General features: G+C 47.9%; 8 protein-coding genes across 8 annotated transcripts; 5 read left to right on the forward strand and 3 right to left on the reverse strand.

The window, feature by feature from the left end:
* Positions 1–42: 42 nt before the first annotated feature.
* Positions 43–1,623, forward strand: HD556DRAFT_1319103 (Alpha/Beta hydrolase protein). The gene is made up of 7 exons (XM_041301259.1): positions 43–65; positions 118–426; positions 483–595; positions 649–912; positions 972–1,100; positions 1,160–1,190; positions 1,247–1,623. Exons 2-7 carry the CDS (start codon positions 324–326, stop codon positions 1,270–1,272), a joined length of 666 nt encoding a protein of 221 aa, XP_041167915.1. The 5' UTR covers positions 43–65; positions 118–323; the 3' UTR covers positions 1,273–1,623.
* Positions 1,594–6,728, forward strand: HD556DRAFT_38374 (uncharacterized protein). Its single transcript, XM_041310444.1, has 9 exons — positions 1,594–1,904; positions 1,972–2,495; positions 2,546–2,701; positions 2,761–2,863; positions 2,911–3,122; positions 3,176–3,334; positions 3,384–4,270; positions 4,321–5,792; positions 5,847–6,728. The coding sequence occupies exons 1-9, from the start codon at positions 1,756–1,758 to the stop codon at positions 6,511–6,513; spliced, it is 4,329 nt and encodes a 1,442-aa protein (XP_041167916.1). The 5' UTR covers positions 1,594–1,755; the 3' UTR covers positions 6,514–6,728.
* On the reverse strand, positions 6,715–10,536 carry HD556DRAFT_1302596 (uncharacterized protein; the record flags this gene model as incomplete). Its single annotated transcript, XM_041299514.1, has 12 exons — positions 6,715–6,832; positions 6,883–6,933; positions 6,983–7,148; positions 7,199–7,352; positions 7,403–8,249; positions 8,303–8,508; positions 8,558–8,899; positions 8,947–9,348; positions 9,403–9,627; positions 9,679–10,092; positions 10,146–10,250; positions 10,306–10,536. The coding sequence occupies 12 exons, from the start codon at positions 10,534–10,536 to the stop codon at positions 6,715–6,717; spliced, it is 3,261 nt and encodes a 1,086-aa protein (XP_041167917.1).
* A 169-nt stretch (positions 10,537–10,705) lies between these two features.
* HD556DRAFT_37602 (uncharacterized protein) lies at positions 10,706–11,775 on the forward strand. The gene is made up of 5 exons (XM_041310421.1): positions 10,706–10,770; positions 10,823–10,830; positions 10,880–10,993; positions 11,045–11,428; positions 11,476–11,775. The coding sequence occupies exons 1-5, from the start codon at positions 10,767–10,769 to the stop codon at positions 11,626–11,628; spliced, it is 663 nt and encodes a 220-aa protein (XP_041167918.1). The 5' UTR covers positions 10,706–10,766; the 3' UTR covers positions 11,629–11,775.
* Positions 11,776–12,647: 872 nt separating this feature from the next.
* Positions 12,648–15,056, forward strand: HD556DRAFT_1302598 (uncharacterized protein; the record flags this gene model as incomplete). Its single annotated transcript, XM_041299515.1, has 22 exons — positions 12,648–12,683; positions 12,738–12,823; positions 12,901–13,014; positions 13,064–13,142; positions 13,190–13,203; positions 13,253–13,351; positions 13,406–13,415; positions 13,471–13,488; positions 13,526–13,566; positions 13,615–13,640; positions 13,696–13,730; positions 13,786–13,810; positions 13,866–13,877; positions 13,944–13,959; positions 14,013–14,061; positions 14,116–14,216; positions 14,264–14,323; positions 14,436–14,515; positions 14,558–14,600; positions 14,660–14,792; positions 14,854–14,907; positions 14,964–15,056. The coding sequence occupies 22 exons, from the start codon at positions 12,648–12,650 to the stop codon at positions 15,054–15,056; spliced, it is 1,224 nt and encodes a 407-aa protein (XP_041167919.1).
* Positions 15,057–15,862: 806 nt separating this feature from the next.
* HD556DRAFT_1319148 (uncharacterized protein) lies at positions 15,863–17,701 on the reverse strand. The gene is made up of 5 exons (XM_041301260.1): positions 17,263–17,701; positions 16,951–17,213; positions 16,803–16,898; positions 16,376–16,748; positions 15,863–16,320 (listed from the first exon to the last, which is right to left on the reverse strand). Exons 1-5 carry the CDS (start codon positions 17,441–17,443, stop codon positions 16,259–16,261), a joined length of 975 nt encoding a protein of 324 aa, XP_041167920.1. The 5' UTR covers positions 17,444–17,701; the 3' UTR covers positions 15,863–16,258.
* A 29-nt stretch (positions 17,702–17,730) lies between these two features.
* HD556DRAFT_1453832 (Sec8 exocyst complex component-specific domain-containing protein) lies at positions 17,731–22,546 on the forward strand (the record flags this gene model as incomplete). Its single annotated transcript, XM_041308090.1, has 18 exons — positions 17,731–18,367; positions 18,444–18,493; positions 18,555–18,672; positions 18,724–18,925; positions 18,981–19,149; positions 19,199–19,301; positions 19,350–20,098; positions 20,153–20,236; positions 20,284–20,406; positions 20,456–20,852; positions 20,902–20,963; positions 21,022–21,273; positions 21,324–21,470; positions 21,523–21,714; positions 21,753–21,875; positions 21,923–22,041; positions 22,092–22,302; positions 22,355–22,546. The coding sequence occupies 18 exons, from the start codon at positions 17,731–17,733 to the stop codon at positions 22,544–22,546; spliced, it is 3,930 nt and encodes a 1,309-aa protein (XP_041167921.1).
* A 214-nt stretch (positions 22,547–22,760) lies between these two features.
* HD556DRAFT_1259828 (uncharacterized protein) lies at positions 22,761–23,913 on the reverse strand (the record flags this gene model as incomplete). Its single annotated transcript, XM_041299034.1, has 4 exons — positions 23,779–23,913; positions 23,616–23,731; positions 23,479–23,564; positions 22,761–23,420 (listed from the first exon to the last, which is right to left on the reverse strand). The coding sequence occupies exons 1-4, from the start codon at positions 23,856–23,858 to the stop codon at positions 22,761–22,763; spliced, it is 942 nt and encodes a 313-aa protein (XP_041167922.1). The 5' UTR covers positions 23,859–23,913.
* Between the last annotated feature and the right edge of the window lie 7 nt (positions 23,914–23,920).

Here is a 23,920-nt window from a genome sequence, read left to right on the forward strand (position 1 = left end):
TGTCACTCGAAAAACTTTCATCGAACAAGCATTACGAGGGGACGCTCGCAAAGTACAAGTTTAGAGTACGTCGTTTTGGCAGCGGCGGCAATGCCACGCTGATAATGAGGCTAATAGTCTGCTGCTCTGGGCGATACTTATACTCAATTCAATCTCTTCCTCCCCGCCAATGCGGCTCAGGGGAAGGTCCCTGTACTTGTCTATCTTGCAGGACTCACCTGCACGGAGGATAATGGGTGCGTGTTAAACGCCCTTCCGTTGACTCCACAAACTCACATGATGAAACACGGCCCACACTGCACAGGGCCCAAAAAGGCGGTTTCATGCGCGATGCAGCAGCTCAGGGTATCGCACTGCTCTTCCCTGACACCTCCCCGCGTGGTGCAGGTATCGATGGTGAAGATGTAGATTGGGATTTTGGCAGTGGTGGGTAATCTCTATCCTGGTGCTCATCCTTATTTAACAGCGGACGCGGTGGATAGGCGCTGGGTTTTACCTGAACGCAACGAATCCCAAGTGGTCCAAGCATTATAATATGTTCAGCCATGTCACTCAAGAGCTCCCTCAGGTGCTTGAAAAAGCAGGCTTGCCTCTCGTCTGTCTCAACGCGTCTTATCTTTCCTCCTTCCCTGACAACAATATTCACAGGACTTCACACGCCAGTCAATTTTCGGACACTCGATGGGCGGACACGGGGCGCTGACTGTGTACCTTGCGTCACTGTTATCGGGGATGAAGCAATATCGTAGTGCATCTGCGTTCTCACCCATCTGCGAGCCATCCGAGGTGCCATGGGGCACGAAGGCATTCTCGGGGTACCTTGCGGGCGGTGTTGCGGAGGGGAAAGACCGATATGATGCAACAGCGATGATCGGGAAGGTGAAGGGAGCGGTGAATATACTTGTGGATTATGTGCGTCATGTTTTTGTCTATTCATTGGCCCTTATTAGATGGGGCTGATGTAGTAACAGGGTACCGCGGATAATTTCCTGTACCAACTGCATCCGGACAAGTTCCTCGAGGCTGCGCGTGTGGCTGGGCATGATGAGGTACAGGTACGAGTAAGGAAACAGGAAGGGTATGATCATAGCTACTACTTCGTGGGTCTCTACTTTTGGATGATGGGGTGATGTACTGACAACGGAATCATGATGTACAGATATCGACATTTGCATCAGACCATATTCATTGTGAGTTTCTATCTGGTTTCTAGAATGTGTCAACACTGATGCCGAAGAGTTGTTAGTCCATGCTAACTTCCTGAAAGCGTAGGATGAATAAAGTAAGAAGCTGACCTTTTTGTATGAATGGAGATACGTTAGCTGGGCGTTAAGTCTTGCAATGGACTATGCAGTGAGAATTGGATTGACCTATCTGCCGAAGACGGCTGAGTGTGGGGAAAAAGTGAGACGGGTTTCCTGTTTGATTACCAAAGGAGAGGTTACTTTGAGAGCCGCCGCATAACTAGACAGCGTTCGTTGCGAGGGAGACCGGAGATTGTTGAATGATGTTCATGATGTTCAGATTTTATTAGCTGTTGGTTAAGAGACTAGCTGAGTACTTGGATGAAAAGCAAATAGTTGTAAACCTAATACAGAAACTGAGTACTGTGCTTATACCATCAGACAAGCCTGTTCTCTACAACGACAACAAATTGTCATAGCATTTCGTCCTTTTCACATACTCACTCTTAATTCTTCAAACAAAATTTATTAGCCAACCATACCGTCCATCCTAGTAAACAGAGCACGAAGAATGTCATTCTTCTCAAGGAAGAAGCAGCCTAGTGCAAGTCAGCTCGCTGCTTCATCCGTAACAGTAGCTCAGACTCCAAGCCAAGCTCTCGCGCAGCTGGCTGCAAAGGACAATGCCGTTCAGCTTCAACACCTACGTGACAATGATTCGTGAGTCCTTCATATTCAACTTTTCTTCTCCCACAGCCGTTCATCATTTTCTTCATCCCAGCTCCAGTTCAAATACCGCAAATGGCCTTGTAGCAGCCCCCGCTCAACGTCAACAAGCTCGTGGAACCAGCCCCATCATACCGCAACAGCCGTCCCAGTCACAGCAGCAACCACCTCAAGCATCCCAGCAACCTCAACAACGGCCAGCTTATCCCTGGTCTGCACGGCGCTTACTCCTCCCGCCCCCACTTGTAATCCCGAAACCTGGCGTGCCCGCACCAAATTCACCTTCACCTTCACCATTCCCTCGCTATGGTCATGCACTTCCGGCGACAGCCACTGCTTCGGGAGAGCTGTACCTTTTTGGTGGTCTCGTTCGCGAAACCGCCCGCAATGATTTATATCTTTTCTCTACTCGCGATCTTTCTGCGACTCTCGTGCAGACAGCCGGAGAAGTACCCTCGCCGCGAGTTGGTCATGCTAGTGCAATCGTTAGCAGCGTTCTCATTATATGGGGAGGCGACACAAAAACAGACCCCTCGTCCGATCAGTCAGAAAAACAAGATGATGGCTTGTATCTTCTGAATCTCGGTGCGTTCACACTAGTTTTTCAGAGAAACTATACTTCACGTACACCCTAGTTTCACGAGAGTGGACCCGGGTAGCTATGCACGGACCTGCACCTGCTGGACGGTATGGTCATGCCGTTACTATGGTTGGCACCAAATTTTTCGTTTTCGGAGGTCAGGTAGATGGCGAGTTCCTGAATGACCTCTGGTCATTTGATCTCAATACCCGTAAGTCCCATCCAATTTAAGCTTATTTTCCTAAACCTTATGTTATGTTATGCTCTGAGTACGGACAACAACAGCTTGGGAGCTGTGTCAACCCGTCGGAGCCGCCCGTCCTGCTCAACGCACAGGACATGCCTGTGTAACATACCAGGATCGCATCATCGTGTATGTCCGTCATTCATTCAATACTGGCTCGTACTCACGTTTCACAGGTTCGGAGGAACAGATGGCCAATACCATTACAATGATACATGGTCTTATGATACTAATACCAGGACCTGGTCGGAACTGCAATGCATTGGGTTTATTCCCTCACCTCGAGAAGGTCATGCAGCCGCTGTAGTTGACGATGTCATTTATATATTCGGTGGCCGGGGTGTAGACGGCAAGGACCTTGGCGACTTGGCAGCATTCAAGATGTCAAGTACGTGATTTGATGAATGATAGGTGTCCGCGTTCTAAGCTTATCATGTACAGACCAGCGGTGGTACATGTTCCAAAATATGGGACCAGCGCCTAGTGGCCGTTCGGGTCATGCTATGGCGTCCATGGGAACCAGAGTTTTTGTTCTTGGCGGGGAGTCTTTCACGCCAACCAAGGGTGATGACCATGGAATTATTAACGTTCTTGACACTAGTACGTGACCCCTCGACTGCACAAATGTCACTGCTGACGGATTGCTCAGAGCACATCAAATACCCTGATTCAAGCAAAGGACCACCAGGCAACAAGTCTGATCGAAAATCATCTGCAACACCTACCCCTCCGCCAGGACCACCTGCGCCAGGAAACAATGTGCCTAATGGTACCCGTGCCATGTCACCGACAGGCGCTCCACAAGACGTAGACGACCTCCGCCGGGCTATATCTCCACCAGGAATCCGGCCTGGAACTCGTACACCGAATGGTGCCCCTGTACACTCATCTCCCATTACCAAAGGTAAAGCACCGACACGCCCTCGAAGAGATGACGGGGATGTGTTGGGAACGGATGACGGGAACGGGACAGACACCGGTGCTACCACCGAGTCCGTCACTACTTCTCGAGATCACGCACCATCTCCAGATCAGACCCGAGCACGGAGTCCCAATTCTTTCAGTGTCACCCGTGCGATGTCCCCAACATCTCAGAGTGGATCCGATCTCTATGGCAACGTACAGCCACCCAACGTGGCGAGCGTGGCGATGAGCGGTCTGGCTGCCCGAAGTCCATCACCAGTTGTGGATCGTAGTAGGCCTCCACTTGATGCTTTCTATCAACCATCAGGTGGTTCTCCCGGCGTGAACGGGAACGGAAATGGCCACGCCCAGGGGAAGTTCGGTTCAACGGGCAATGTGACGGCTGACCTGATTCGGGATTATAAGGTTAAAGAGATGGAGGTTGAGACGTTGCGGAGGCGAGAGGCCTGGATGAAGACAGCGCTTTTGAAGGCATCCCGGTCAGGTTTTGTTCAACTTGACGAAGAAACATTGGAAGCTGAGGATATAGACTTCCAAGATGATGCCAGTGAGGAGCAAAGGAAACTTGCTGACATGGTCATGAATTTCAGGCACTTCAAAACCCAGATGCAGGTGTGTTTTATCCTTTCAAGAACAAATGAGACGTTCCAACGAAGACGCAGACTACCCTGGTCAATCAAGCCCGCCAGGCCTCTGAGCGCATTGCGGATGCTGAGCGCATGAAGTCCGCTGCAATCCAGGAAGCTGCATACTACCGCGCGAAGCTCACTGCCCACGAAGCATCTACACCTGGCGAGGTCTCGCAAATAGAGCGAGAGCGTATTGCTGAGCTCGAACGCCATCTTGCCACTCTATTGACGGAACACACTGCGCAGAAGAAGACAGCAGACGAACTGAGTGACTCGCTTGCCTTGCAGACTACGCTTCTTGAGCAGGCGGAGGCACGGTCCTCTGACGCCAACAACCGTGCTGATGCCCTGGAGGAGACACACCATCGTGTTGTTCGTGAACACTCTGAAATCCGAGACCGTTACGTAGAAGCCGAGGCCGCTCTTCGAGATCACGCCGATCGACTTCTTGGACAGACGTCTCTGCTTGAGCAAAAAGACGCCGAGGCTTCCCAGGTCAAGAGACAGGTTGAAGAGTTAAGTCAACTCCGGGATCAGCATATCCGCGCTCTCGATCAAGCCCGTACGGCACTACAAGCCGTAGCCTCACGCTCAGAAGAGGATCAACGTGCTCGTGATCAGATAACTCAGCTTGAGGCCGACATTGCAGAATTACGCGGTGACCTGGAGACTCGCACATTCGAAGTGGAACAAGCGAGGATAAGGCTTGCAGAAGTTGAGAACGCGTGGGCCAAGTCTCGTGAAGAAGCTGATGCGTTCCGTGCACTCACCACTGGCAGTCTCGGCGAACTTCTCGACTCGCATCGTGAACTTAGGGTAGACGAAGACCGGTTAACGAGAGGACACGTGGAGAAAGTGGAGGCTATGGAGGTGGAAGCTACTTCTCTACGGAAGATGTTGAAAGAGGTCACGCAGCAGCTGGAGGAAGTGCAAAGGGACCTCTCAGAGGAACGGCGCAGGGTACGACAGACGGAATCCGAGCAAACATTCCTACGATCGCAAATTGTGGGCCTCCGAGCGCAATTGTCCAACTCTGTCCTGGAGCAAGGTCGTCTGCGCAAAGATCTTGCAGAAAAGGATAATGATCTGCGGGGAGCATTGAAAGAGACGGCCGATACCAATATCCGCCTGGTAATGCTTCGGAACTATCTTTCAGAAAATGGCATCATCCCAGATTCGGATGAACCTTCATCAAATTCGGCAAGTGCTTCACGATTGGCAGACCTGGAGAAACAGCTAGAAGAACGCTCCTTGATGTACGAACGCTCAGAGCGGGAACTCAACGGAGCCCTTCGGAGGAAGCGCGAACTCGAGGCGCAGTTAAGTGCGATGTCACAACAACAAGATCGATCGAAGTCCATGCAGAGCCCTGACAATCAAGGTGACTCAGATGCTGACGCACGCGCTCTTGAAGCTGAACGGAAACTCGAGGAGACGGAACGGAGCTATAAGGCGCGAATGCGCCAGATGGAAGAAGACTACCAGCTTGCTGTGCATTATGTAAAGTGAGCTTTTCCCCAAGTACCTATGCATGTACTGGGTCTAATTGTCCATCGCAGAGGAACTGAAAAAATGATGCGAAGGATGAAAGATGAGGTTACGAAGACGAAGACGGCCTATGCTAGTCTGCAAGCGGAACTGGACACTGTTCGAGGACGATCCAGTACTGAACCGCGACGTGGTGTCAACGGTCGCAGCACTCCTTCAGACGACAATCACGAGCACCTTCGCGGCCAGTTGATTGATGCACAGAAACAAAGCCAGCGTTTAATCAATGACAACAAAGATCTCCGTCAAAGAATGGAGACGCTGGAGAAGGATCTCGACATCATGAAGGATAACTTCGTCATCTCTCAACGAGAGTTTGACGAACGCCAAACTCGTGTGGAGGAGCTTGAGTTGGAGATTGAAAGAATGAACGCTACTCTTGCTGTATATCGCGAAGGAAGTGGCGCCAGTTTATTGGAACAGCTCACCGTCGAAAACACCAACCTGAAAAGGGAAAACGAACAACTTTCGCACAAAATTCACCTTCTCCTGGAAGTCGATCAACCTCTCAAACGACCATCCAGCATGACGAGCTCAGAGAATTTCGAGCACCTGTCGAATGAACTGGACGATTGGCAGCGACAAATGGCTAGCTCGTTTGGTGCCCGGCGACCGCTTAGCGACTTCGAATCCCCCTCTCATTTAGTAGGACATGAGCGAATCCGGTCGCGATCGTAACATTTGTTTTTTGTGTCATTTGTTTTTTGCTTTGCACATATAGTTATACCCTTATTGCCTTGATTGCTGACCGCCGCTCATGCTCACACTCGTTTCGTTTCGTACTTCTACGCTACTCCATTACTTCCTCGTTGTTCGACATCGAATATTCTCCATATATATTGTGACATGCATCGACATTTGCGACATCCCGAGTTTGACTCATTGTGAATTAGATGCAGCTTTTTGTGTCCACTCGACTGCCTTCTGCTTGACAGCCGATGCACCTTCCTCATCCCCGATCCTCCGCTCCAGTTCAAGCCACTTCTTGAAAAATGACCTTTATGCGACATTAGCACATGCAATTCCACTAAGTGGTAGAACACGTACTTCGCCTTATGGCTAGTCATCTTAATGACAAATATACGATTGAAGATGTTTCTGCGTACTGTTATGATAGTGAGGGCACTTTGGGAGGCAGAGTGCTTACCTTAATGATTGAATATCCCCTTGCCCTGCTTCCATATCCATATAAATCGACCACAAGTCCCAGCGCTTTGGATGAGAGTCTACGATCCCCTCGAATATAGTCTTGCCTCGTTCCGCATCGCCGAGTTTGTATTCGAGCTGAGCGAATTTTGATATTGTTTTCAAGTCTGTACATCTCGTTCAAGTCTGAACACAAGAATGTCATCAAACAACTCACGCTTGCGCTTTTCCAAGCTTTGCAGTGAACGCGGTAGTAGTTTGCGTGCTTGCTCCAAGTTTCGGCGGCGCATATAATGCTCGCAAAATAAAGTCCACACTTTTGAACTGTGGCCGAACTTCTTACACGTCCGCTTGTACTGATCCTCTGCTTTCTGCGTGCCTCGTCATTAGTACAGTAGTGAAGCCGAGGTAACAAACCTACCTCATGCTTCTCGCTCTGATCTAGGATGGCCGCAAGACGGAGATAGACAGTTTTGGAGTCATTATGTCGAGCAGCATCCTTGAAGACGGCTTCCAGTGACTCATCTGTGCCATAAACATTTTCGACATTCAGTAAAGCAATCCAAACGTTGAGCCGCTCTTCCTCCTCCCTGAAACTGATGGTCTGAATTGCTCGTCGGCCAGTCTCCCTTGCTTTATCGATTTCGGATAGTTGGAGGAGGAAAGACATGTACTGCACCCACAGATAGGATGAATTTGGGGAGCCCAGGAGGAGCCGTTCAAAGTCGGCATTTGATTCTGGAAGCTTTGAGTGCATGTCAGCCGTGAGATCTTGCTCGATCTCTTTCTTCTTGCGTCTTTTCTTTTTGCTTGACTCGTCCTCTTCGCTGCCTTCGTCGGAAGAAGAAGCTTCATCAAACTCCGCATCAGACCTGGTGTCACCAGGGAACCAAGAAAACCCTTCAACTTTCAAAGGCGCAGCTTGTTCGGGAGTCTGAGATCTCGGCATCGACTGCGACTGGGTAGGCACAGCTTTTACTTGTGGCAATGGACTGCTACGTTTGCTAGCCAGTGCCTTTGAAGGGATGGACTCGTGAGCATGAGATGAACGTAGTGACGGAACGCGCGGTGTTTTGTGGACCGCCACTACACTCTCTGCGACAGGACTTGATGTAATGTGGCTGGTATCGGCCACCTTGACAGCTTTTGATAATGACGCTTGACGAATGCTTGCGACAACTCGTGGTGGATTCAGGTCAACGGTTAAAATTCGTACTTTGACGACTCTTCCCGCGATAAACATGTCCTTCAATTTGCTTGAATAGTCACTGCGAAGCAAAGCGTCAATCAAAAGCAAAACCAACGACGAAATTGAACAAACCTTGCTTCTCGAGACGGCACAAACGCCTTGAGATCGTTGTAGAATCGGACAATCAAGCCTTTGTCCACAACTCGGTACACTACTGCATCTGTGATTATCCCGACTTTTGCCTCCTCAATAGAGGTCAGGACCGGTAGAGTAGATTCAATCAACGTCTTTTTAGCCGTCAACTCAACTCTCATGCGTTCGGGGTCGACGGCAAGAACCTGTGGATTTCCTTAGCATGCATCACATCTAATGATTACAATTGCGTACCCGGCATTTTATGCTGCCTCCAGCCTTGAACCTTTTTGATGGATGCTTGAGCGGTATATCTGCGTAGTGATTTGGCCATATGATTCCATCCGCATTACAAGAGATCGACACAAATAGGGCGGAATCCGTAAGGCGTTTGACAGTGCCTTTCAGGACCTCTCCGACTTGTACATCACCTGCCTGAAGGAACCTTTGATCTAAAATTGAGGGTCGGAGGGACAGCTGCAGTAATCCGTCCAACGGATGGTAGCCTATGACACGCGCTCTATGAATGGTATTCAATCTCCATGGGCCCGAGGAGGAAGAGAGTATTGGAACATGTCCATCAGATGTGTGAGATATCTACCAAGGAATTAGTTTTTGGATACTAGAATGATGTGAAACCTTACATGAATGAATCCATCAAGGTGAGGCTGCACTTCAACGACGAGTCCACGTTCCGGCTCTACGCGTTTCACAGTAATAGCATCCAAGATCGTGCCATTGGGATACGCCAAATGAATGGCAGTATCATCAGTGGAAAGTTTTTCTTTCAAGTTGACAATGTGATCCAAGAGCGACACAGAAAACTTCGGCGGTGAACTTCCGGCAATTTCGTACAGTATTCGGGCCTTCACTTTCTGCCCTATCTTGAATACTTTGGCAGGGTTAGTGGGTACGTTGAACTCGTCAGCTGTGGCATTGAAAAAGCCAAGTATCTGTAAATTGATACCACTTGGTGAAATTCCCGTGATCAATGCTTGACCTAGTATTCCTGGCAATATGGAGGTGACATTATTGACTTCTGTGATCTGTGAATTGGATTATGGTGAGGAAAATCGCAAATCGTGATCAGCAAGACTGACTGAAGATGACTGTATCACTTGAGGATCGACCGAAACTGTACATATTTTCTCGTTGCTGGACATCTTCACGACAGCGATATCGAGCAGTTGGCCAACAGGAAGCTTCGAACAGTCGGAAGCACCTTTTTTGGCCTCTTTAAAGGATAGGAAACCAGAGGAGCCCTGTACACCGATGTCAAGAATGTACCCATGGTCTTCTACACTTTGCACAGCCGCTGAGAGTGTCTACGCGAGGCTTAATCATGATAAAATGATGTGATCTAAGATATTGCTCACAAAGCCAGGTTTGAGATCTGTTTTAAGGACTCCAGAGTTTACTGTCTTGGGTACAAGACTCAACTCGATGCGACGACTAGCTTTCGCGGCTTCATCCCTTAATTTTCCGATTGCAGAAACGTCCGTAGATCCTGATGCGTGCACATTGGTCACAATTGCACGGACGTATTGTCCCGCATGGAAGAGTTGAAACAAATCCGGCACCTCCGTCTGAGAATCGGATTCCCCATCATCAACGGATTCGGTATCTGAAGGCTCTTCTTGTTCATGCATTGATTCGAGACGATTAGTCAATTGAGATGTAACTTGTGTGATAGGAACGTGACCCATGAGCTGGTTCGGTAGGGATATAATGAGAGCCAGCGGTTGTATTGATGCGATTTGACCAAGCAATTTCATACCCGGAACAATGCGCTGCAAATGCGTGATTGAGTCCCTGCTCTCCAGCTTCATGATGTGAAAGCTACCTTGTAATTGAGATGCTCGATGCGAACTACATCTCTCTTCGACGTAACACTCGCCTTGCTTTTGGCATCAGATCTACTCTTCTTTTTTTGAGTCTTCCCAGACGCCTACAACAAATCCTGCTCTGTCAAGCTCATTTGCAGTAAGACGAGCAGAACTCACAGCAAATAACTCCTCGTTTGCTTCTTGTGTAGCTTCAGCTCGGATGGTCTTAACCTCTGCAGCTGTTAAGCTAGTTCCACCTCCTCGTGGAAAATCAACCTCTTCGTCCATGAGATTGGATACGAGTTGGACAGGTTTTTCCGATACATCTGTTAACCTGTCTTTCACAAATTTACTCTTTTTGACATTGCGGGGCGAGTTATCCTCTGGGGCACGTTTCTGGCCAGCCATGCTCTTGATAAATGCCCGGATCGGGGAGTGTCAACACTGCAGCGCGTAGTATCCGACCGTTCGACACGTAATGGAGTGGAAGCTTGAAGATATCTTCCCTACGGCTGCGAGTTCGGGTGTGGACTGCAACTTGCCCGTTACTTTTGAGCGACTCCGAGAAATTACAAGCAGCTGATTATGTCAGCACTAGTCATCTCTTCCAACCACCTCATCATACTCGCAAACTTACTATGGGTGAGTCGCCTCTTTGTCCTTAATGACATCCCTCGATTACCAATCTTTCTAGATTTTCAAGTAAGTCATGTCTTGTGTGATTTAAGAATTTAAATTCACCTTGCTCTAGAACCGTGTCGGCTCCAAGTTCGGTGGAGGTGGTGTCGCTGGGGCTTCGGAGACCAACGTGGACAGGCGCGAACGTTTACGCAAACTTGCGCTTGAGACGATTGATCTTGCCAAAGTACGCTCTTGTTTTTCTTGCACTCCAACGATAACTTGATGTGTCATTTAGGATCCTTATATCTTAAGAAATCACTTGGGTGGCCTCGAATGTCGTCTCTGTCTGACGCTTCATACCAATGAAGGTTCATACCTGGCTCATACTCAAGGAAAGAAGCATCAGACCAATCTCGCTCGTCGTGCGGCTCGTGATGCTAAGGACACGCAGTTGATGATTGCCCCGACTCAAAGCAATGTACAACGCAAGGTGTTCCTCAAAATAGGACGCCCAGGCTACCGAGTAACAAAAGTGCGGGACAAAGATACAGGCAAAGAAGGCATGATGGTTCAGGTCCACCTTCCTCAGATCAAAGCGGACGTAATCCCTCGCCGACGATTTATGAGCGCTTGGGAGCAAAAGAGGGAGCCCCCGAACAAGGCATACCAGTATCTGATCGTAGGTGCGATTACTTCCAAAGTCACACGTTGCTTATTGGATGTTAGGTGGCTGCTGAACCGTATGAGACAATTGCTTTTCGCATTCCTGCGCGCGAGATAGAAGACGAAGCTGATGATGCCGGATATTGGAACTGGTCATATTGGGATCCTGATACGAAACAGTACAGCTTCCAGTTCATGTTCCGTTTGACTTATTGACGCTACCTGCTGCTCACACAATGTTCCCTCCACGTCGTATCTGTACTCATTCCCGCCCTGAATTATGGGATCATTTTTGCCGTGCTTGGTGTGGTTTATGTCGAATATCACATGCATCACCTCCGATATCGGATGTCTCGATTCGATACCATATCATCAACAACGCGGTGAGCCCCAGGGTTACCACACGTGTAGCAGACTTCTCTGTACTGTGGAAGGCGCTTGTGGGATTGACCCAGCAGACCTGTCCTCTTTGGGCGTTTCCACGGACACCGAAACTCTCGGTGTCAAAGTTCTTCCTGGAGGCAGTAAATTGATTGGCACGTCGTTAAAGAGTCCATTGCGCTCAATATGGTAAGGGCGATTTGGTGGCAGCTGTGCTCGTCCAGGCACTTAATGGACCAACTAATTCTTTGATCAAGAATGCGCTGTTCATGGATGTTGAGATCGTTCCTGGCCCACGTTACGTCGCGGGAGCACGAAGGACTGAACCCTGCATTACCCTGTATCAGTGAAACCGGTACTAACTAGAAGCGCGAACTTTGAGCGATAGCACCTCTAACTAAAGGGGTTATGTGGGGGTTGCGTCCCTATGGTCGGAGCGGAACTGACTCTTTCTACTCAGTCATGCAGTGCTTTGGGGTAACCCCTGGGCCTGGGGAATAAAGCCATGATCTATAGCATTACAGAATGACAGATGGATATGGTGCTATGCAGATACCCATCTTGATTAACTCGGCCATGCATCATGCGCTCTTCGGACAGTGAGCGCTTTTCCCTCAATGGAGGTGCGGGTATTGATCGCTGCTCAGGTGCTTATAACTATGGTTACTAGCAGTCTTGGCACGGCGTTATTCGTTTCACCGTACAGTTATCGCATAGCTGCCTCAAGGCCAGACCTTATGGCGCCCACCGAGAATGAAATTGCATCATGATTGAGGAAGGATTAACGGTATAGCAGAATCAATATGTTGATTCAAGTTATATAAGGCTCTCATCAAAACTTCACCGGTTCACTGATGGCCATCAATCTGCGGCGTGATGAAAGTATGTATGTACATCCAGTGGCCCTTATTCAAGCTTGACACCGTAGGAAGCCTATAATATAGCTTTTCCGGAATCCGAAGCAAGAACTCGAAGCACGAATCGGAAGCTGGGCACAGGATAGTGACGTATTGGTGACCATGATCCTCATGTACATGTTTACTTTAAATCAACTCCTTCCTTCTCGCCGCCTCACCACCGCGAACTACTTATACCCTGAGGTCACAGTGTCCTAGACCCTTTCTTCGGTTACCCCACTGCTCCGCTTGTCGTATTTGCAATGTCTAGTAACGTTGTTCAGGATTGTGGACCCATCCTCCTCGGTGGCTTACTAGCCTTCGGGTGCGTGATTAGTCTCGATATACAACCTGCCTGACACGAGTCTTCATAGCTTATCGGGTTGTGTAAACATGCAATTCTTCGTGTATTGGCGGCTGTACTCTTACGAGTCTTTGCGTGCCAAGTCTCTGGTATGGAAATTATTCTATGAGCTTCCACTTTTTAATTGCCTACACAGGTCATTGCAACTTGGTACGTTCAAGCGACTTTTTGCACAAGTTCGGCGACAATATAATTTCAGGCTGCTTGACTTGTGTCATTCTGCATTTGTGGCAATCGCCCTGTGGGATTCCATCATTATGCCCTACAGTAATATGAATGAATCTGACGATATCTCTTGGTACGCATGGTCTCGTTATTCACCATCAACTGGAAATTTAATGTGCTACTTTAGGAGTGTTGGTGTGAGTATTAGTAATCTAGACCTATTGGACTAAGGATTATAACAGGCCCTTCTAGCCTACAGTCGGGCTTACTGTGTGTTTTCATACGTGTGAAACTGTTTGATCCTAAGCAAAATATTCGCCAGGCTATGATCACCTTCCTCGTCCAAAGGTCAGTTATGTTAGACAGCTAATACATTATCCTCACTCGTCGTCTCAGTTTTTTTGCGTACCGAATCTACAGACGTTCGTACCTTTCTTCAATAATGTTTCCCCAATACTAAAGTTGGTCGATGTGAAGTGCAAAAGAAGAGACTTGCTGTAGCGGTCCCAATTGTGAGTTCATGTTCAAGTGTCTTTTACTTGATGATGTACTAATCTTCACTGTCAGGTTACACTTGCTTTCTTTCGTTTATGTCAGTGCTTAGCGAATCAACTACTACGTGTGCTAATGCTGACATTCTGCTTCAGTTGCGGCTAATGGTAAGTTATTAAACACCATCATTTGTAGCTCTTCTGATTACACGCATCTCTCAAAAAATCAAATAGTTTCGATGGGCATGATGTGAGCAGTGTTTAAACATGCCATTGATGGCCACCGAAGCATGTTCCCCTCAGGATCCGCTTACAATCATATGCCGCATTCGTTCAACAACCTTTGTCGCGTGTAAGTGGTGGGCAACTTTGTATTATCAAATATATCGATTGGATATTTCTGCAGTGGATCTTCACCGTGGGCCTTTCACTTTCAGTGTTGGTGGATATCATGATCGCAGCATTCATGTGCTACTTCCTTCGCAAAAATCGTACAGTGGTTACAAGGTAAATTATTTTAAACCATGCAGAACTGGTGTTTACTTGTTTGATAGCACCATACGTATCATCGACACCCTGACACTCTGGACGATTCGCAATGGATCAATGACAAGGTACAATCTGGATGCAATTGAGCCACGATCCTATCCTGACGCCGCCTTCCTTACAGTGCTGCTGCCATCGCATCATTGATCTGCGTGGGCGTCTTGTAATTTTTCTGCTCAGTTCAGTTACTGAAATATTACAGTGGTTGGTTATGCCTGGCAACCGCATATTCCTGGGTCTTCACTTCGTTGTAGCGAAATGTAAGACATCTTAAATCCTTACGAATGCATCTCACCTACCAGGGGATATTATCGGAGCAGTATATGCAAACTCGCTTTTAGCCACGTGAGTAACTGTCATGTCTGATGCGGCATCCATTAGTTAGGTCTAAATTGCTGCTGCAGCCTTAATGCCAGGCAGCATATAAGAAACGGAAAGCAATATGATCCTTCGAGCGATCATCCTTTGCCGATCGTTTTTTCGGAGGACTGGGAAAATACAACTGAAACTTTGCGCTCGCAACACGGATTTCCCGTAGTAAGTGCCGTGGTCATCGTCACAGTCGAACTTGACATATATATATATCACAAAATCGCAGATGCAGCTTAATTCTTACATTCCGAGGGCTCAAAATGAAAAACGGGGGAAAACAGTTCGTAGACTTGCCATGAAGTATTATGACCGTTTTTGACCGTCGACTTCAAGCAGATCCAAGTAAATGTTGAACGGGTCGTGGAGTCCAAGCTCGAAAATGTTGCACTGGAACCGACGGAAAGCTGCACAGAAGGAAGTACAGTCTAATACGTTAATATTGTGCAGTTTGAGATTTGGCTATGCTGATGATATCACTTTCGAGTGCGAACATGTTATTGTTGATATGTTCAAAACTCTACTCTTTTTTACCATTTTGCGGCTCTTGTGAATCCTTGGTATTTATGGTCCCTATGTACTTACTTAGCCTCTTGATGCCAGCGAATTTGAACGAAATGTACTGAAGGTCGGTGGTTCATGAAAAATTAAATAAATCAAATCCCAGGGAGGAGGAGAGGGATGTTGATCAAATACCAAGTGGACTTAATGCACAGTGCCCCCCTCTACCAAATTGATTCACCAGCCGTATTTCATTATATTGCAATATCATGTATGTAATTGGCACACAATCCTGTCATGATACTGCTCAAATGTTTTCGCCATGTCTTTGGCGTACTCAATTGATAACTATTGCTTAAAGGTAAGTTATATACCAAATGACATGTACTATGATGTCCTCTTGTCATTTGATTGATTGAAAATACCAAAAGACAGTCAAAATAAAAGTGCTGCCAGTGAAGTGCTGCCATAGAGATCGACCTCACCCTGAGCTTCTGGTATCAGGCTTGGGAATCTAGTTCGTCACAAAACATCCAAACCAGTGTCCATAGAAACAAGGCAAATATGCGAAAGTATACTACGAGGGATCCGTGAAGTGCAGGAGTGGTAGGATCGGACGGTGCTACGTGGCGGAGCCTGCGGCCACGGCCCGCGATACTGCTTGGTAGGATTACGTCAGCGGGTACCGCTGGTGTGAGTGGTGCAAAGCTCCGACTTTTCAACAACGTCCGGTTTGGCTCGGCTCGGCCTAATCAGGCCCGGCTTCAAATCGGGCCGTGCACATACTCCCCTCAATTGTACAAATGGTCACCGGTCACCCTCGTACTCAAGTAGACATGTCTATGCTGACTGAACTTGCGCTCTTGCTTGACTGTTGAGCTTACTTTGACTTACAGCGATATTTACATGACTGCCAACTTCTGTGAGGTGCCAATTGCACCGGAAGGGATAAGTAGTACAAGTTATAACCCAGGTTAATAACAACATTGTTAATAGTACTGCAACTTTGCTGCAACTGTAGCTCAATATGTATTTATCAATGAAAGCCAAATGGAAAAGAACTGCAGAACGGCGAGATAAACAGCATAATATATCATTGGTGGTTAAGGGTAAAAGTGGCAGGGCGTCTAATGTCATACAAATCCCCCAGAAACGAGCCACTCATAGCACTCCGCTGCTAGTTCTTCACTATGGTCTATCGATCACAATCAGTATCAAAATAGTACAGAAAATTGAATACAAGGACACACTGATGCAGAACGCATGCGGGATCTCGTAGTGTCCGTGCACGACTTTCACAGTGCCAGGGTCTGCCTTGAAGACCTGGAGAATCGTTTCTCTTCCTTGGTCAACCCAGTCATCGGTCTCTGCGAAGTAAAACCAAATCTGATGTCGATATGTGTCCAAGGTGGCAACGTCCAGTTCTCTGATGCTGAGCATTTCATCGTGTGCCATCGTCATTGCCACAAATATCGACGAAGGAGATAGCAGAAATGATTGAAGGACGCGAGCTTGGGAGATCGGGTATTGTGGAAACAACCGACAAAGGATTGTTAGTGGCATAAGACGCAATAACCGAGCAACCTGTGATACAATGCGCGGAAACGGAGGCCGAAACAATCGCTGAGAGAAGGCAGGAATCGTGAGTATGACTACTACCAAAATTCAACTACCAACCGACAAGAGTCGACCATTCGGTGTACAAGCAATGTCTGTGAGAGTCGGGAAAAGGAAGAAAACCCCTGCAACGGCAGTGGATCGCAGTTTCAAGACCTTTCAAAGAACATTGGAGAGGCAGCACAGTAGGACACTTCGGAAACGGTACCTGCAGAGCTACCCATGAACCAACGCTGTGGCCAGCGATCACGGTACGTGTATTGGCACCAAAAGAGATGCTCATAACATCAAAAATTCGAAGGGAATTTTGTATCTGAAACGGCAACGCATGATTAAATGGAGTGTGGCTTGCCGGCGCAGCAGGGTCATGTCCGATATGTGAATGCGACAGTATCGCCAGTGTCCCAGACCTGTCCTGGTTGTGTATTGCAGTGAGAAATGGATGATAGAAGTCAATCATTCCAGGATTTCCTGTAGTCGTCCAAAATAAGCTCGGGCAAAAGTACTATATTGAACCTACCTGGTATAAAGAGCAGAATTGTGGAGGGTGACACACCTACTCGTTTGCAAGGCCACCAGTGCACATGTACAGGTGGTATATCATCGCTGGCAGGAAAAAGAGCATTTATATATGGAACGCTGGAATCTGGTGCTAGGGGTTCTAGAAATGGGGGTAAACTGGTTTTGGTGTCGCGGGTCATGCTGCATGCACCCAGTGAGTTAACTCCGAGTCAGGGTTCACCGTGACTGCAAGTGGGATGATTTGCTGTGAAGGTTTGTAACGTTTCAGTACATATTCTAAGTCAAAGGCCGCATCACCTTATTGGCAGCCAGAATTGGTGGTAGGCACTATACTAGCTAGAACTAGTAGACCGTCGTCAGTGTTTATAGGAAGTACTAAACTGAAATGATGGTGAGTAATAGTTTTCAGTGAGCCGTATTTGGTTATGTAAAACAAGCGTTTCTGGTTCGCGGTCATACAACTCAGATGTCTCGAATACCGACCTTTCCTGTCGAACCGACAGGCGTTCCCTCACTGAACAACTCAAACGGTTCTTATCCGACCACTAGACCGTTGCAGATCGCCCGCCCGCCATCACGTCAGGCAGCCCCCAGTAATAACACGTTTGCCTCCTCATCACCCAAGGGCTCAGGTTTTTCATCACCCAAGGGTCCTCTCCGCCCACAAAGATCAGAGCTGAGACCGCGTCAGGTATCTGAATATTCGGAGCGGGCTTCCACTTCATCTCGAGCAACCCAACTTGAAGATCACGCGGCAAGAGACCGTAGAGATAGTTCCAGCACAACGCGCTCGGATTCGTCAGCTGCGCCGCAATACCATAACGGAAGTATAGGCACTGCAGACAATAGGCCCCGGGTGGACATTTCACGATCTAGCGCTCATGATGAGACTTCCCCGACAACCCCTGCACTAGCTTCCGTCATGGCTGCCTTCAGGGAAGCTGGAGCTCGTAAACGTGCGATAACAAATGGTAACGAAGATATAGCATATGAACAAGAAAAGCAGAGGGAGAAGGAGTTGGAGATGAGGAGGCAAGAGCGCATCCGCGAGCGAATGCCATACCGGAAAGCAACCGGGAAGGCTAAAGCAGGAGACATCGACGGTGAGGAATCTAATCGTCGCAACCTGCCTAACTTTATGTCTTAGTTGTTTAATCGTATGCTGACATCGCGTTGCAGCTGTGCTTGACCAGATCAAGGACGAATGGGAGTTTGTCATTGACCCTGATGTAAGGCGTGGATTCTACTGTCAACCAGTAGCTGAGCGATATGACCTTGCAATCGTTGCAGTTTAACAACGTCGACTTGGCTTTGTCACTAGTCGATGACTCTTCGACAGGCAAAGGCATCGAGTCTTTTCGACAAACCAAGGTAATGCTTTCCCATGCATTAAAAGGATCGGTAGACAGTAAGCCCCGAGCTCTGCACTCGTGTCCTTATCAATAATGTTTGTACTTAGAGCATCACAAGGCGTTTGCGGATGCACTTCCGCATCACGCCGCTCTTCTCAATCACCTTGGACTTACCCAGACACAAATAAAGCAGTCGAAGACAGCTCTTATGGAAGCGAAGGAGGCGTTGGGAAATAAGCGCGCTGATCTTGTTCAACTGTGGTCAAGGGGACAGGTGTTAGAAGAGATGATGCGCTTGTTGGATCAGATGTCAGTTTCTTTTAATATGCCAATTGATTCACCTATTAACTATCCATCTATAAAGCGAGCATCTGAAATCGGTGCCCGACGCACTTGAGACTCTCATGTCGGAGAAAAGGTTGCTTCAAGCATCAGTTCTCCTTGTGCGGAGCCTCAAGTTGATCAACAAACCCGACATGCAAGAGATTGGAGCAGTTTCAGATCTGCGAAGTTATCTCATTGGTCAGGAAAATGTGCGTTTGTCAATTACTTAGCGACACGCAACATCTTATCACTTAGCAGGCTCTACGAGAAATATTGATCGACGAACTTCACAACCATCTTTATCTCAAATCCTTCTGGTGTGAGTCGCGGTGGGCTGCCTTTAAGCCGAATCAGACGGCCTGTAAGTCATCCCAATTTGTGCAACTCTCGCCTTGACTTGTCTTCGAAGTTCCCAAGGTTGAATTTGAGAACGAATCGAGTGGACAACCGTCTCCGAATGGCATTGCATATCCTTCCCCTGAATCGTCTTCACTGAAACTTGCATCTTCCCGATTATCTCGCTTTCTCAACTCTCTTGCACTCCGACCAAACGACCCTCCCCATGATCTCAGCGAATCGAACTTTCGCAGCAATGCATCTGTTCAGGATTTGTCTTCCTCATCTCTTCCATCCGCTCCGTCTTTTTCATCGAATCTTAATCTTGTTGCGCTTGCAACTCAGGCACCTCAGCTTGATGCAAACCCAGAAGGTGACTCCTTCACCTACATCGAAACTCTACTGGAGTCTCTCGCAGTCTTGGGAAAGCTTGGGAGTGCGCTCGATATTGTCGCACAGCGTTTGCAAGGCGAGATATACTCATTGGTCGAGTGTACTTTGGACGAAGTTGAGGAAAGAACAGAAGAGTCCAAGAGAGTTTCTCTGTTCGGCACAGCTAGCCTAGGAAGACGGTCAGAGGGTGGATATATTTTCGTTGCTAATGATTCCGTCGGCATCACTCCAGATGGTGTTGTTCCTTCGATGCCAGCAAAGGGTGTTCTCCTCCGGACCTTTTCCCTACGTCTTGCAGCACTGGAGTCTTCCACGAAACAAGTCGATCAGGAAACATTGAAGGACTTCTTTTGGACTGTTTATTCCAAGCTTGATGCAGTAACCCAGGGATTAAGGGTAGTTTATGAGGTTGCTAATCGTATAGGATCGGTATGTTATATTTTATCTTGCAAAAGAGATTCATACTGAACTGTATTCCCTCAGCGAAAAGACTTCAAGGACTCGTCCGGTGCCAAACCGGGAGCTTTGTTTCCACTTGCTGATGTATGGTTACCAGTACAAGCTGAGGTATGTAGCGCAATCATTTTATGATTAACATATCAAGTAGGTTACAGGTTCGGGCGCTCTTGCATGACTATTTAACCGACGAGGAACAAGGATCGGTGGCGGGGCGAAATCCAATATCGTCCATCAATGAGGTTCTACGAGAAGGTCGGTTTACGAGGGACAAACAAAAGGTCCGTGCAGAATACTGTTGCATTTCTCACACTGATGATTTATTTACAGCCCGTATTCCGATTTGCCGATACTGACATGAAGTCCACTGGCAAAGTCCTTCGACGTCACGAGGACGAGCTCACTCGGGTCCTTCGAGATACCATGCCCGGTCTTGTGCAAAATTCTTCCGATAGTGCTGTCCAGGCAACACTGTCGACAGTTGGTACAGACGACCGTCTATTAGGTGTTGGCCAGCATCATCGTTTGCTGATCAAGCCGGATGCATTCCATGTTAGCGTACTTTTCCAGCCCACTCTTGCTTTCTTGAACCGTGTGGCCGAAATTCTCCCCGATGGTGTGGAAAGCGCTCGCTCTGCAAGTGGTGTACTAGATGACTTTGTCCTCAAAGTTTATCTGCCACAGTTGGAAGAGCGCATCTCTGAACTTTTCCATCACGCAGTGACAAGTTAGTCAATTTACCTCACGTCACCTTATCTTACTCACAGTCCCACTAGGTCCTGACGCTTTCCAGTATGACCAGATGTCATCCCGATTTAGTCCAAAACCAATATTCAGAGTTCGTGCTTTCGTGGATGCTATGCTATAACATTGATCATTGATGCACGGTTATCCAGGCAACTACACAGCTAATGGCACTGATAAATTCGTTATGCGCGATGCTCCGCACAACCCCGTTCCATCGAGAGAGTTATTCTCGTCTGATTGTTGGCGTAATCATTCAATTTTATCAGCGCTGCAGTGACAAGTTCCAAGACCTGGTTTCTTCAACAACTAACATCCCTGACACATCACATCTCGTATTGGCAGCTCAGTGGGCACAAAAATCGGAATTAATTCCATGTTTAACAGAGCTCTTCGCAATACCCGTGCGTATCGCACAGTTTAGATGCTGGTGAAACTGACAGTTGTGTTGCAGCATTCAAATAATGTGATCAGGCGACAGCTTAGTCGACAGGAAACACATTTGGAACTGAATTACCTCGGTCAAGCTCAGATAGCCAAGCATGACTTGGTTTCCTCAACTCGCAACTTGGCGGGTCTGTGTGGTCTTTACCGTAGTGTGGTCAGTTGCACAGGATGTATGAATTTCTTACATCAATTCAATTGATCTGTAGGCATGGTTCACAGAAGAGCTGAATGCACTGAAGTCAACTCCAGACGGCACACTCTCGCCGACTACACCTGTGGCGCTGGGGTCCGCTAATGTTGTGATGCTGTTCACCCCTTCGGAAATCTCTACCTTTTTGTCGCAGGGCACTTATGATGAACAGCTTAGCCTTCCCCTGTCACGAGAAATGGCAATGTGGGTGTGCTGATCATGACGTTGACCATCGTGCTCATATAGAGATCTAGGCGGTTCAGTGCCTTGCTTAAGACGTACTCCCAACTGGCCGAGATTATTCTGCATACCATTAGGATCGACATTCGCTGCCGAACAATGCACTATTTGGATGCAGCCATGCGTCTTGTTGGTATTAAATTGCATATACTTATCATCCTACTAATTGATTGCAGGGTAATTACAATATCGACCATGAAGCTGGCGAGCCTGACCCGTACATCGTGGACCTCAACACCGAAATTAGCAATTGTAACGAGTTTGTGTCGGCAGCGATGCTGAAGGAGGAGCACCGGTAAATATCTGTCCCTCACCTCACATAAGTAACCCTCTCACCTCACGCAGATTTGTCTTTGCTGGACTCGAACATTTAATGGAACAACTACTTATTTCTAATGCTCGACATGTGCGCATGGCGAATGGTTTTGGTATCAGGAAAATCATACGAAACACTCTCGCACTGCAGCAGAGCGTACGGACTATCGGCGACGACCAGCAGCATGCCGAGTTTGAGCGTGCGAAGAGTTATTATTCACTCTTCTTCCTGACACCTCAGGTACACTTCCATCTTTGCATGTTCAGGACAAACTGCTTATGAGTTGAACCAGGGTTTACTCGACAGTATTCGTCAACACCAAAATTTCACCTTCGACGAGTATAAGACCATGCTCAATATTCAGTGTGGGGTGGATCAGTCAATTGGCGAAGCTGGAGCAGCTAAAGCTGCAGACCACAATTATAGCAGGTATCTTATTGACCTACACGGCTTGGAACTGGAGAGTTCCGCAGACATCAGTTGAGGTTCATTCAGACTTCAAGCATCTAGTTATGTTTGTATATTTATAACTAGCTTGTGGGTAATATATCCCCTCCATGCTTGCAAAATTGCCACATGGAGTAGATCGCGCTGGAGACCCGTTGCACCAAGTTACTGAAAGTTCCCCGACCATTTGTTAACGACGTCACTCTGCGATTGCTCGTGGATTGTGATTTCCTGATGATCACAGCTTCCGACTAGTGCCTTACATGCTCGCCGGATGCTTTTTGATTCCATGCTACATCTTCGTCCGTTGCGCACGGTAATGATCTCCCTTGACTACGTGCCTTCAGCGCATTCGATGCCAATGACACCGAGAAGCCGCCAGGCTTCTTGGTTTGCGCTGGGATGAATGTAAGGATGGGTAGCCTTCCCAACAATTCCTGGTATCTCCTACGCAACCATCGCCTTTGAAGGAAAGCACCAGATGTATTCTTCGGCTTTGTTAATTGAACCAGCTCCTCGAGGACAGTGGTACCGTCAAAGCCTATTTTCCGGACAGCAATCGGAGTGCGCAAGTCGCTGCCTTGGTCGCCGACTTTTCGAGAAGGTAAAACGGAGATCTGGAGAGGTGGGAGCACTTTCTTCCACTCTTGTCCGAAGTACTTCCAGCGAGCGTTTACTTCCCGGCGCTTACTAAAAGGACCAAGTATCTGGGCATCAGATGAATTAGGGTCTGCACGTTCGGGAAGTATTGGCGGGAAGCTGAGGTCGCCAGGTACCAAAGGTCTCTTCCTGCGGGATAGACCCGAAGTGAGAAGTGCGGTAAGCTCTTGGGAGTATACGGGAGGACGCGAGGATTCTTTGCTGGGGATGATTGGTGGAGGAAGTGGTGCGTTTGGGTCAGATAGTAAGGGCTATCGGAACGTTATCAGGCGATCACGAGCAATGCAAACGGACACTCGAACTCATCACCTCCATCAATTCCCACCTCAGCCTACCTACTCGTCCGTAGGCAAGGTCCAGGATACGGTTAAAGGCCTGGTGGTTGCCACTATTTGCTGCACGGAGTTGTTGTATGGTCTAACCAGAAATAAGATAAAAATTGGTACTCGACGAAAATAGCCTCGCCTTTGAAACTCTCTTCAGCTTCCCCGTCCTGCGTTCATCACATTTGGTCAGCAGCGCAGCGCGACAGCCATCCTCTGCCTTCAGACGGAAAACTCGACTACGGCCTATTAACAGTGCTCATACTGATCCGGGGATGGGCCTCACCGAAGGTAAGTATGGGGCAATCGTCTAATCTCACGAATATAGCTTCTGTATACTGATGCAATTGCCTGCTGATGTTTCATGAGAAGACGCAAGTAGTAGCGGTCCAGTCACGTCGTGACGAATTGTGACCGAGTGGGTTGCC

The sequence above is a fragment of the Suillus plorans genome (assembly GCF_016647745.1).
Source record: "Suillus plorans strain S12 chromosome Unknown HD556scaffold_1, whole genome shotgun sequence".
Classification (NCBI taxonomy): domain Eukaryota; kingdom Fungi; phylum Basidiomycota; class Agaricomycetes; order Boletales; family Suillaceae; genus Suillus; species Suillus plorans.